The sequence below is a fragment of the Eucyclogobius newberryi genome, unplaced genomic scaffold, assembly GCF_026437365.1.
Source record: "Eucyclogobius newberryi isolate DKJ021-1_F unplaced genomic scaffold, fEucNew1.0.hap1 SCAF_1, whole genome shotgun sequence".
Taxonomy (NCBI): domain Eukaryota; kingdom Metazoa; phylum Chordata; class Actinopteri; order Gobiiformes; family Gobiidae; genus Eucyclogobius; species Eucyclogobius newberryi.
The window spans coordinates 27,706,980-27,718,528 of record NW_027315723.1 but is presented as its reverse complement, the minus strand read 5'-3'; the positions used below and the strand labels follow the sequence as shown (position 1 = coordinate 27,718,528).

Below are 11,549 nucleotides of genomic sequence, written 5' to 3'. Positions count from 1 at the left end.
ACAGACATTTCTGTAAATGGTTATCCATAAAAACGTGATTCTTTTTTTTTAAAGAAATGTTAAATGTTTGTTATATAGTATTATGTGAGCTACTGTGTCATTAATTATTATTATATCATTAGTAATTTCTAGGTTTCTCTCATCTGAAAAGAGTGGTTTACAGTGCCAGTGTTGACTCGAGGAAGTAACAAAAAGAAAACAATGCAATTAGATCATATGGTGGAAACAAATCACTGCAAAATAAATTGCAAATAGTTGTTTTCCCCCTAAGTGACTCAATCCGAGGAAACGTTTCCATTTCGTAGTCTGAATAAAAAATAGTCCTGCAGTTTCCTACAACATCGGTCAATGGTGCTCACTTGACGTGCCTGATTATAACTAAACAACAAAAGGGAAGGAAGGTGAATAAATGTGAGCTCTAAACTTCTGTCTGGGGTCTGATGGCAGAATGAGTCAAGACACTGACTGGGTGTCAGGGAATTTCCAACGGTTTTTATAGAACACAAACACAAATGATACATTAATGCGTTTTTAAATGAAATACATCTGTAATCAGCCTTTCTTTTAATAATTTAGCAGCCCAACTTTAAAACTATTTAGTTAACCTTCCACTAGGGTTAAGTTACCATCATTTTTTATCAAGCCAACACTTTTTACTGCCTCATTTTGCACAAACGCTCTTAAAAGTGTAAGAAGCCTGATATTTCTGCCTCTTGTTAGTCTCTGTGGAGATGTTATTGTGTTACCAAGAATGTAGGGTTATCACCATATCAACATTTAGTGTTATGACTATTGTGAAGTATCTTGGTAATTATTCACAATTATTGACACCATGACAAAACAAAAGTGAAATGCTTGGTTATCTTTTTTCCACATTGTCAAGGGGCCATTCCTCAAGTATGTCACTAACCTTATCGAACTGTCTGAATGAAAAAATAATAATGATAATGATAATGTAATGAAAAATAATGAATGTTCCACAGTATGACCATGCCAAGTTACCTGCATGAAAGCCCAAGTTCTAGGTCAAGTCAATGAATGAATTGTATGTAATTCTTTAACTTTGAGAGTCCTTTGCAAACAAAAGATATGTACAGCAATTTAAGTTTTCTTTTGCAATAATTCCAAAAATACAAGATCAATCTATGTAAGGTCATAATTAGAAATAAATAAAAATAATAATAATAATTAAAAATAATAATAATAATCAGATAATAATCAAGCAAAAACATCTCCATGGAGACAAGCAGGTGGTGGACCCTAAACTAGAACAGTTACAAATGGAACCTAAGACTAAGACTTAACACTTCAGACACAGCTTTGGCCTTTATGTAGATGCAAGAGACATTCAACAACTTCAACAACATTTGCAAACAGTGCAAAGTAGTTGAGTCTAAATAGTCTTGTCTGAAATGTGTCACTGATGCCAAGACAGACAATGACACGCACTTCCCTCAGAGCCCCCTTTAGACACAGGGCATCAATCATGCTTCCTTGTTTTACATTCTAATTTAACTGTGCAGTCTGGAACTCAGGCAAAAGTCTCTCCCAACAAAAGAAGTGTTTTATGGCATACAGTTTAAGGAAATCATCCATGTGCAAAAGCACTCCAATCCTTTCAATCAAATGCTGAGTTCTCCATTTGCTAGTAAATATATTGCTGGTTGTGTGGTCAGGAATGTGCAAATGTACTAATGCAGTATACACTTTATCTGTTTTAGGCTTAGAAAAATACTTAAAATGTATTGATTATTGGACGTGCAAACAATTCAATTCTGTCTCTCAAAAATAGAAACACACAAATAGCAGGCTAATAAACCCTTTCCATGTATTGCCCGCTTGACTACTGGAGGCGTTTGTTTATCCCAGAGTCGCTCTTGAGTCTGGCCTGAAAACTTTCCTCTCCCCGTGTGTGTGTTTTGGTTGCTAGGGGCGTGTCCAGCCCTCCTCTTACATTATTTTGATCCATGCTTACGTCTGGGACAGAGGTTCCGCATTCCTGAGCGCTCATAGACCCGGGCTGCGCCGCTTAAACGGACTGATGCAACGCGCTCTGCCCCGCGCCGCGAACACGCTCCATCCGAGGGTCCCACACCGAGCCAGGCCGCTCCTGGGGGCTTCGGACGCGCTGCAGGTAACGCCACACGGACACAGAGTTACACAGAGTTACACGCAGTTACACAGAGTTACACAGAGTTACACAGAGTTACACGCAGTTACACAGAGTTACACAGAGTTACACAGAGTTACACGCAGTTACACAGAGTTACGCAGTTACACAGAGTTACACACAGTTACACAGAGTTACACACAGTTACACAGAGTTACGCAGTTACACAGAGTTACACAGAGTTACACAGAGTTACACGCAGTTACACACAGTTACACAGAGTTACACACAGTTACACAGAGTTACGCAGTTACACAGAGTTACACAGAGTTACACGCAGTTACACAGAGTTACACACAGTTACACACAGTTACACAGAGTTACGCAGTTACACAGAGTTACACAGAGTTACACAGAGTTACAGAGTTACACGCAGTTACACACAGTTACACAGAGTTACACACAGTTACACATAGTTACACAGAGTTACACAGAGTTACACAGAGTTACGCAGTTACACAGAGTTACACAGAGTTACACAGAGTTACACGCAGTTACACACAGTTACACAGAGTTACACACAGTTACACAGAGTTACGCAGTTACACAGAGTTACACAGAGTTACACAGAGTTACACGCAGTTACACAGAGTTACACAGAGTTACACACAGTTACACAGAGTTACGCAGTTACACAGAGTTACACAGAGTTACAGAGTTACACGCAGTTACACACAGTTACACAGAGTTACACACAGTTACACATAGTTACACACAGTTACACAGAGTTACACAGAGTTACACAGAGTTACACAGAGTTACACAGTTACACATAGTTACACAGAGTTACACACAGTTATACAGAGTTACACACAGTTACACAGAGTTACACAGAGTTACACACAGTTATACACAGTTATACAGAGTTACACACAGTTACACACAGTTATACAGAGTTACACACAGTTACACAGAGTTACGCACAGTTACACACAGTTACACAGAGTTACACAGTTACACAGTTCCACACAGTTACACACAGTTATACACAGTTACACAGTTACACAGTTACACAGAGTTACACACAGTTACACAGTTCCACACAGTTACACACAGTTATACACAGTTATACAGTTATACAGTTATACAGTTACACAGAGTTACGCACAGTTACACAGAGTTACACAGAGTTACACAGAGTTACACACAGTTACACAGAGTTACACAGAGTTACACACAGTTATACACAGTTATACAGTTATACACAGTTACGCACAGTTGCACACAGTTATACACAGTTATACACAGTTATACAGTTATACAGTTATACACAGTTATACAGTACACAGTTATACACAGTTATACACAGTTATACAGTTACACAGTTACACAGTTATACAGTTATACACAGTTATACAGTTATACACAGTTATACACAGTTACACAGTTATACACAGTTATACACAGTTATACAGTTATACAGTTATACACAGTTATACAGTACACAGTTATACAGTTATACACAGTTACACAATTACACAGTTATACAGTTATACACAGTTATACACAGTTACACAGTTATACACAGTTATACGCAGTTACACAGTTATACACAGTTATACAGTTATACAGTTATACACAGTTATACACAGTTACACACAGTTATACACAATTATACACAGTCAGGGGCTTTGTGCGCGCGACTTTACTGCACAGAGTGTGGACAGATTCAATCAATTGGTCTTAATAGTCACGTTTTCTTCTTGCTACTCTTTTGGGAGCTGCTCAGTCTGAAGGCGGTTGTTATATCGGCTCAAAGTTGACATTTCAGATCGCTTGAGATAAACACTTTTTTTTACCTCCAAAGTTCTTACTATTATGTGTGTGTGTGTGTGTGTGCGCGCGCCCCCGCATGCGTGTGTTACGTAACGCCACACACGAGACATGCAGTAGGACTTGTACAAAGTGCTACAAGTAAAGCTAGTCTGTTCATAATGGATGCTTATGCAACACTTTGACTAGAGTGTAAAACGTGTGCAGGGGACGTGGTGGTCGTGAGAGCGGGTCACACTTCTGTTTTGCACGTTACAGGTGCTCAAATGGAGTACAAGTCACATAGAGTAATGTCCCGTAGCAGTGAGTGTATAGACACATAGACACATCAACACCCCTGGACCTGTTGCATGCACAGAGCAGACAATGTAGCTCATGTGCTGCAGACTTGGGTTCATAAGTTCAGTGTTTTCCATTGATGCAGCGTGTTGCACACCGTGGCCCAGGCAGAGAACATTTGTGTGATGGACGTCTCCCCTTTGTTTCTGTTTACATGTGATAAGTGAGCTGGCATATGGAGCAAAGGGTTTAAATACCCCCGGGCCTATCCGGAGCACGGTTTGTGCATAAATGGAACGCTTAATAGGAAAGGGCTGGCAAGCCAACAAGTGGTGAAGGGCCAACGGGGCTGAGAGGCTGGACGTGGGCGCACAGGGTTTATTTTAAGTAGAAATGCCTTCCAGTCCGTCTCTGGAGAGCGAGAATTGCCAAGCTACACCCCAGCGCACCGGAGAGACAGCAGTCGCATTGCAGGCGAGCCAACTACGCTACAACCAGCTCTGTGATTCTAATACTAATTCTGGGGGTATCGCATTATCAGATTCACATTGTAGTCCACATAAGCCTTTCCACATGGCCTGTAAAAACATTGCTGAGACGGGCGAGAGGTACGCTCTGCAGCCCCAACGTTCCGAGCTGTAACTGAGAAGTGGACATTAAAAGCATTTTTTTTCTAAACACAGCCGCTAATGTGGCCTTTTTAACAAGGTTATGATTTCCAGATTGCCCACGTCTTCAGGAATGCAACCGCACAAAATACTGTGCCACTTAACGTCCAGCAGCTCTAAAGATGTATCTGTGATGTGAAGACAACTGAGAAAACTGGCTGCATCTTATCGATGCTCGAATGATTTGATGACCAAGTGCCCCAGTGTTGGAAAGTATAAAGCATGTCAGGGTCATTCGTGTCTATACTCTTAAAGTCGTTTCAATAATGCAGACAAGACCACCCAGAGGTAGAACATAGATGCAGGGAGGATTAATGCCAACGATCACACAGACGACCAGCAGCTGCAGCAGCACCTCTGCTCTGGAGATCTGCAGGTGTCTAATGTCAGGAGCAGCTTTAGACATAGTTTCTCACTGAATAAACATTACATTTCCTGTTGTTTTTTTGTGTGTTATTTTAGCATGACTTACAAGTGGTCTCAGTAAGTAAGTCAAACTCTTGTGACTTATCTATCATGCACAATACAATGTTCATGTGTGAGTGAGGACTTCCATCTGCCCTCTGTGACCTTTAAAGAGGAACGCACAAGAGTAAATGATAGTTTGACCGTGTAGTCCTTTGCAGTCCTTTCTGTTGGGCTGAAATCATAATGCAGAGTTTGTGTATTTGGGCTGCGCGTCCCGGTCAAACACGTGCCAAATTCCCTTGTTTCCTTTGGGGATTGTGAAAGTCTAAGTCGACACATTCATGACTAAGTGTGCAGATGATGATGATGATGATGATCGCAGAGACCTTGAAATGACATTTTTAAACTTGTGTAAAGAAAGATGACCGTGGTTCTTCAGTGAGTTCAGTTGTTAGCGGTAAATAACGTCACGCGAGGTTATTCTAATAAAGTATAGATTGTGATCAGAGTCAGACGGCGAAAGGAGAAGGAAACTCTTAATGGAGATGAAATGAATGTGTCTGAATGCTCTGGTGAAGGATGAGGGATGCCAGTGCCACACCTCCAGACGTCCCTCACTGGACACGACTGGTGCTTGTAGGTAGTGACTAGAGAGTTGCATTGACCGACTGGATTTCAGCTTTAAAGTGCAAATGGGAGACTCACGTGAGGCTCATTCTGCTTTCTGACTGAAGAATCGTTTTGTCATTTCCTTATTTCAGATGACATCACATACAAGAAGTGAATGAGTCCAGTCACTAACGGAAATAATCAGATTAAACGTATGTGAAGTTACCGATTTTAGATATTCCATCTTCACATCTAGAGCCTGTTTATGACGCCTGTGACCCTGTTGTTCCAGCCATTTTGAGTCTATCTTTAAAGTTCAAGAACAGAACACTTCATGGGTTTTTACAAACTTGTTACTCATGGAATTGTTGAGCTCATAATTATTGTCTAATGTTTTGACAGTTAAGAATAAATCGGCAAAGTCCAGCTCGAACCAAACGCAGAGAACGGCCCCACGTGAAGTCAAAATACACCTACAAATTCAAGTAAAACGAGAATATTTGGTTAAGCAGGAGTGGATGAGTGAACAACTGGATTTATTTCAGTATGTTCAAAAAGAAAGAAGGGAACGCTCTGATATATATATTTTAAGTTGATACCGAAATCAATACATTTTTGCAGTTGTGGTTGAAAACTGGTATTTGCTGATGACAATATAAGATTTTAAGATCCATAGTAAGGCCAACAAATATATGTTGTTAAGTTGCAGTAAAGTCCACAGTTAAATATATCAATGTGTAATTATCTGGGGTATAAAGGCTGGATCTGAAGTGATTCTGTCGACTACAATCACAGTTTGCGGGTTGATAAAATGAATGAATAATTTCTTGCTCTGGCCGTAGTAAACACTGTTAAATAATGTACTAAATCTGGAGATATTCTACCCGCTCTGGATCGTCTTGGCTGGTAAAAAGCCTGCTTTGTCCATCTCCTTTGGGCTCGTACAGGAATGATAATGGGGCGAGTGGCTCCGTCGGCGAGGGGCTGAATTCCTCCGTCGTGCTAATTGGGCTCAGGAAACGGAGCGTATTAGTGCATCTGAAGACTGATAGTGTGTGTCAGCAGAGGAATCAGAGGATTGTATATATTTATGTAAGGCCAGCACTCGGATACACAGAAGGCCCTCTCTTCTCTCTGCTTTCCGAAGCTCAGACAGAGAGAGAGGGAGCGAGCGTTGGTTGGTTTTGGGCTGATGCCAGTTCTCGCGTTCTGCACTATATTTCATTACTAATAAATGACATTTCCGCTCTCCACCCTCTTGCATGTCTTCTTGCTATTTCTGAGAGGCAGCAGTGCCACTGCTTTGTTTAAATTGCATATTGACCTTAGCCAGATGTATGGTTTTATTATATGTATATGTATATATATATATGTAGTAGCGGTGTGCTGAATGTACGTATCAGTATATCGTGTTACTTTGCTTGTTCATACCATCAACTGTATCAAACACCATGGGCATTTTGGGCACAATTCACTGTTGCTAGTTTAGAGAAAGTAAACCTATTTATGTTCTGTAGTCACAATATTCAGTTTTTTTCAGTATTTCATGAACATATGTGCAGTGTAGAATCATTTAAATACCATACTTTGATTTTTAGCATATGGTTGCAGTAATCTCTATTTGAAGCTTGGAGGTAAATTTCCTACATGGGATTTGAAGCCGACGCGTTTTTTATTTTGCACAGTAGTGTATGCGTGCCTTGTGTGTCTTTAGTGTGTCTTCTTGCATCTGAATTGGCACGTTTCGACATGTCCTGGTGAGGAATGGGCTCTTTCCTCGCCATGTGGCTGACTTAACCTATTGACATTGACTTCGCAGTACATTTCTGGCCATTTTAACAAATCGTGGACTTATTTTCCTTTTTTTTGTTTGCTTGTCTGTGCTCAGTTATATGTGCTACCTGTGCTGAACATTCATAATTACTGTAATATAACATACACTGACTATAAGTAGATGTTTTTTTGTCACACTGTTCAGATTTTCTGTCAGTCAATGGTTACTTAGAGCAAATTCAACCATTTTTAAGTAGTTTACATGGCTCCTCGCTGCCTGTGCATGTCTCGACACTACTATGACTTGCTTTGAGACCGTTTTCTGCACCTTCTACATTCACACCTCTCTGGGGAGCGTCAGAGTGAGGGGGATTCTGAGAGATTTTTACCAGAGCTTGTTCTTTTCCTCTCCAGCAAAAACAGCTCAACTGTCTGTCTGCTGCCAACGGCCGAGTAAATGGAAGTAAACACACAGAGAAGAGAAGAAGGGCTGCACACTGGGAAATTAAAGCGTAAAATACATCGTCGGACACTACCACTATATGACAACTGGTCTCTGTTGTTTTCAGATGACTGCTGTGGTACTACTTCTGATTTGTGCTTGACATTTAACAACAGTTGGACCCCCGCCTGCAAGCTGGGTGGAGTGAATTAGAATAGGCTTACATAACACTGCTTTTATGCTTCTTGTAATAGTCGTGCTTTCATTTTTAGCAGAAAACTGATACAGAAAGAGAGACACTTTGAACAGTCAGGTCGTCGGCTTGACTCCCACCAGCAAGTCAGCTGTTTCATGGACCCTTACAATGCTCGTCTTTGTGGCTTACATATGAGAGGGGCTTTGTCCGTCTGCTCAAACATGCCCAACCTCCAGCGGGAGGAAAACAATGTGGAGGTAATGGAGATAATGTTCCTGATTTGTCATTGTAAATTTACAGTAATCTGTCTTTTAAAAATAAGCTATTCATTGTCTATGATCTCTATGGCTCTACACACTTACAAGTTCTGTCTCTGCAGCTTATTTAATCAGAATCTCACTTTAATGACTGATGTATTGTATAAACTTGTCAGCCTGTTGACTATTATCTCTGTGGGACAGTCTCAGGCCTTTCTGGACACCACCTTTAGAGATTCATCTCAGATTTCACTGTTGCCTCCTTAACATTTGTTTTTTATTTGACCATCTGAGCTTTTCCCCAGCTTGTCTTCAAGCCATTAGACAGAAGTCTTAATTGTCCAACTTCCTAGTGGACTGCTCTGGTTCTGCTTTTCTCCTGTGTTCTCATTCCTCTCTGATTGCGTTAAAGGAGCTGTGGTCAAAGCCTTAAAATGCCTTAAATTGTTGAAAGAGTCTGGGATGAAATGAGAGTGTTGCCTGCTCTCTCAAGATTTGACTGCTTTTGATTTCCTTTAAGACTGAGAGTCTGAGACCAAATGAATATTTGAAAAGGAATTCCATGGGTTTGGTAAACAATCTGTGTTATTGTAGAAAGCATGTTTCTTTGTGTACATGTCGCTACAGAGTTGAGTGTGCAGCTGCTAAACCTTTCCTGTTTAAACAGTTAGTGACTCAGAAGCTACTGCAGTTGTCAGAGATGTACATCTCACTATAACGGACGGGCTCACAGATGTTTTGACTTATTTTCTATTTTTTCTGCCCTTGTTTTTTTCTAAGAGGTGGTGGTGTCCGGGTTGGATATGATGCCGGGACAGATTCCTGACCCTGCGCTGGCAGCGGGCTCCTTCAGCAGGCTGGGGCTAGCGGGCATCTCAGCCACCACTCTCTCCAACCAACTCAAACTGGCGGACTTTCACCAGCTGGGCTCCATGCTGGGCCCCCTGCACTTCCTGGGCCGGCTGGGGAAGAGGCCACTGCTCATAAAGACTGAGGTGAAGAAGGCCTTAGACTCATAGAAGTGAGAATTTAAATCTGTGAAGAGCGCCTGTGAACACCACTGAAATGAAATCACATCTGTCACTGTATTAGCTCATCAGATACTGAAGGAATAGAAATGTAGCATCATATGTCAGCTTCTTTAAAACAAAACGTTTTAGCGTAAAATCACCACAAATGTATAGCCCTCCTAAGGTAATTTAAACTATAGGTTGAGTTCATGTTTTAGAGTTTGATGTCATAACCTCAGATGACCTCAATGAGTGTCACGGTTTTGAAAGAAATGTCCAAACTAGAAGTCCACAAATGTTTCACTTTATTTTCTCATTATTTTGGGGGGATTGGCTCCACAAAGGTTTAGGGCAGGGGTGTCAAACTGAGGGCCGCATTTTGAAATGTATACAGAGCACAGGGCCACAAACAACCCGACAATGTCGAATTTGTCAAATGACAAAGTGAATCATTCAAAATTTGGCATTTGACATAGTTTCGATGAGCCTCCACACCTTTAATAAGACTTGTAACATTAATAATAGGTGTTATAACATCAGAATGCTTGAATGTTTCCAATTTGACTGTAAAAAGTAGTACTTTTTGTTGTTTGGACCAACTTAGCAGGAGGGCCAACAAAAATTGGTCTGAGGGCCCCCATTTGGCCCCCAGGCCGTAGTTTGGATGTGCCTGGTTTAAACTGACAGGAATCACACATTTGGAGTTGAATAATGGAACCACTTTCTGGGGCTATTGTGAGATTTTGTTGAGAAGACTTGACCAGGTCAAGAAGTCGGATAGTTCTGACTTTCCCTCCAGCTCAATTCTTTAATGGTTGAAAATGTAGAGATCAGTTGTACAATGAACAGCTCTATTTTAAACTATGGGCATGTGATGTCACATTAACGCAATCTATTGTGTAGATGTGTAAATGCTTCTTAGAGATTAAACACTAATGCACTAATCATTCAGAACTATTATTTCAGATGGATGAAGATGAGGAAAGAAGGAAGCGGCGAAGAGAGAAAAACAAGGTTGCAGCGGCGCGCTGTCGAAACAAAAAGAAGGAACGAACAGACTTCCTTCAGCGGGTGAGACATGAAACAACTTTGTACTGGTGAACAAATACTAGAGTGCAGGATGTGTGCTATGAGAGTCTGACTGCTTACTCATTCTGTGAAAGAAACTTACTGTTACTTGTTTCTCGTTTTCAGAGATGTGTTTCTAGTGTAATGTGCAGCTTTACCTTTCTCTCTAGGAATCGGAGCGTCTGGAGATGGTGAACTCTGAGCTGAAGGCTCAGATTGAAGAACTACGTCAGGAAAGGCAGCAACTCATGGTGATGCTCAACCTGCACCGGCCGACCTGCATAGTGAGAACAGACAGTGTGAAAACACCGGAGAGTGAGGCCAACCCTCTGCTGGAGCAGCTGGCCCTGGACAAAAACTGAAAGCATTAGAAAGGCAAGGACAGAACTGGAAATGGAGTTCTATAAAGCACTTGAGCTCTGAGCTGGACACTTTGGAGACTCTGCCCAAAGACCTGCAGGACAGCAACAGGAGCTGGCTCTGCCTGTTGAAATATCACCTCTGCACAAAGTAACTGAGGACACCTGCTGTGCCTCGCTGAATCTTGAATCACCTCTTTGTAAAGGGACCAATGGAAACATGAGAGAATCACAGGAAACGACAGTGTCGACGCTTACATCAAGATCTCAAAAGCCCTGTGTATTTTGGCACTATTTCCTTTAAACATAAGTGTATACTGCACTATACAAGGGTGGATCATGGTTTATCTGTTACGCCTGGACAGTGGCAGGTACTGATGGTGACGCTGGCGTCCTACAAAAAGCACATATTGGAAAATTGTTTACAACTTCTTTGGAAGTGCTCATTATTGAACATATTTTGTACTGCTTTGTATTCATAAACATTTACCTACAACAATTGATGTAATTTCTCTTGAATGACTGAATTTGTAATAT

The 11,549-nt window shown here is 41.1% G+C and overlaps 1 protein-coding gene across 2 annotated transcripts; it reads left to right on the top strand.

Annotated features, from left to right (window-relative positions):
- The first annotated feature begins 1,995 nt into the window (after nt 1–1,995).
- On the top strand, nt 1,996–11,511 carry LOC140357528 (jun dimerization protein 2-like). Of its 2 annotated transcripts, none has more exons than XM_072442077.1 (4): nt 1,996–2,134; nt 9,358–9,570; nt 10,552–10,656; nt 10,824–11,511. In XM_072442077.1, the coding sequence occupies exons 1-4, from the start codon at nt 2,042–2,044 to the stop codon at nt 11,013–11,015; spliced, it is 603 nt and encodes a 200-aa protein (XP_072298178.1). In that variant the 5' UTR covers nt 1,996–2,041; the 3' UTR covers nt 11,016–11,511. The 2 variants fall into 2 exon arrangements, with proteins under 2 accessions (XP_072298178.1, XP_072298176.1); XM_072442075.1 differs by lacking the exon at nt 1,996–2,134 and adding an exon at nt 8,424–8,575.
- Nucleotides 11,512–11,549: the final 38 nt, after the last annotated feature.

What these genes read in the sequence shown, in the direction of transcription:
- LOC140357528 (XM_072442075.1), top strand. Translation starts at nt 8,474, where the DNA reads ATGGACCCTTACAATGCTCGTCTTTGTGGCTTACATATGAGAGGGGCT. An exon ending in CACTGCTCATAAAGACTGAG is followed by an intron (nt 9,571 to 10,551) that starts GTGAAGAAGGCC and finishes CTATTATTTCAG; the next exon opens with ATGGATGAAGATGAGGAAAG. An exon ending in GAACAGACTTCCTTCAGCGG is followed by an intron (nt 10,657 to 10,823) that starts GTGAGACATGAA and finishes CTTTCTCTCTAG; the next exon opens with GAATCGGAGCGTCTGGAGAT.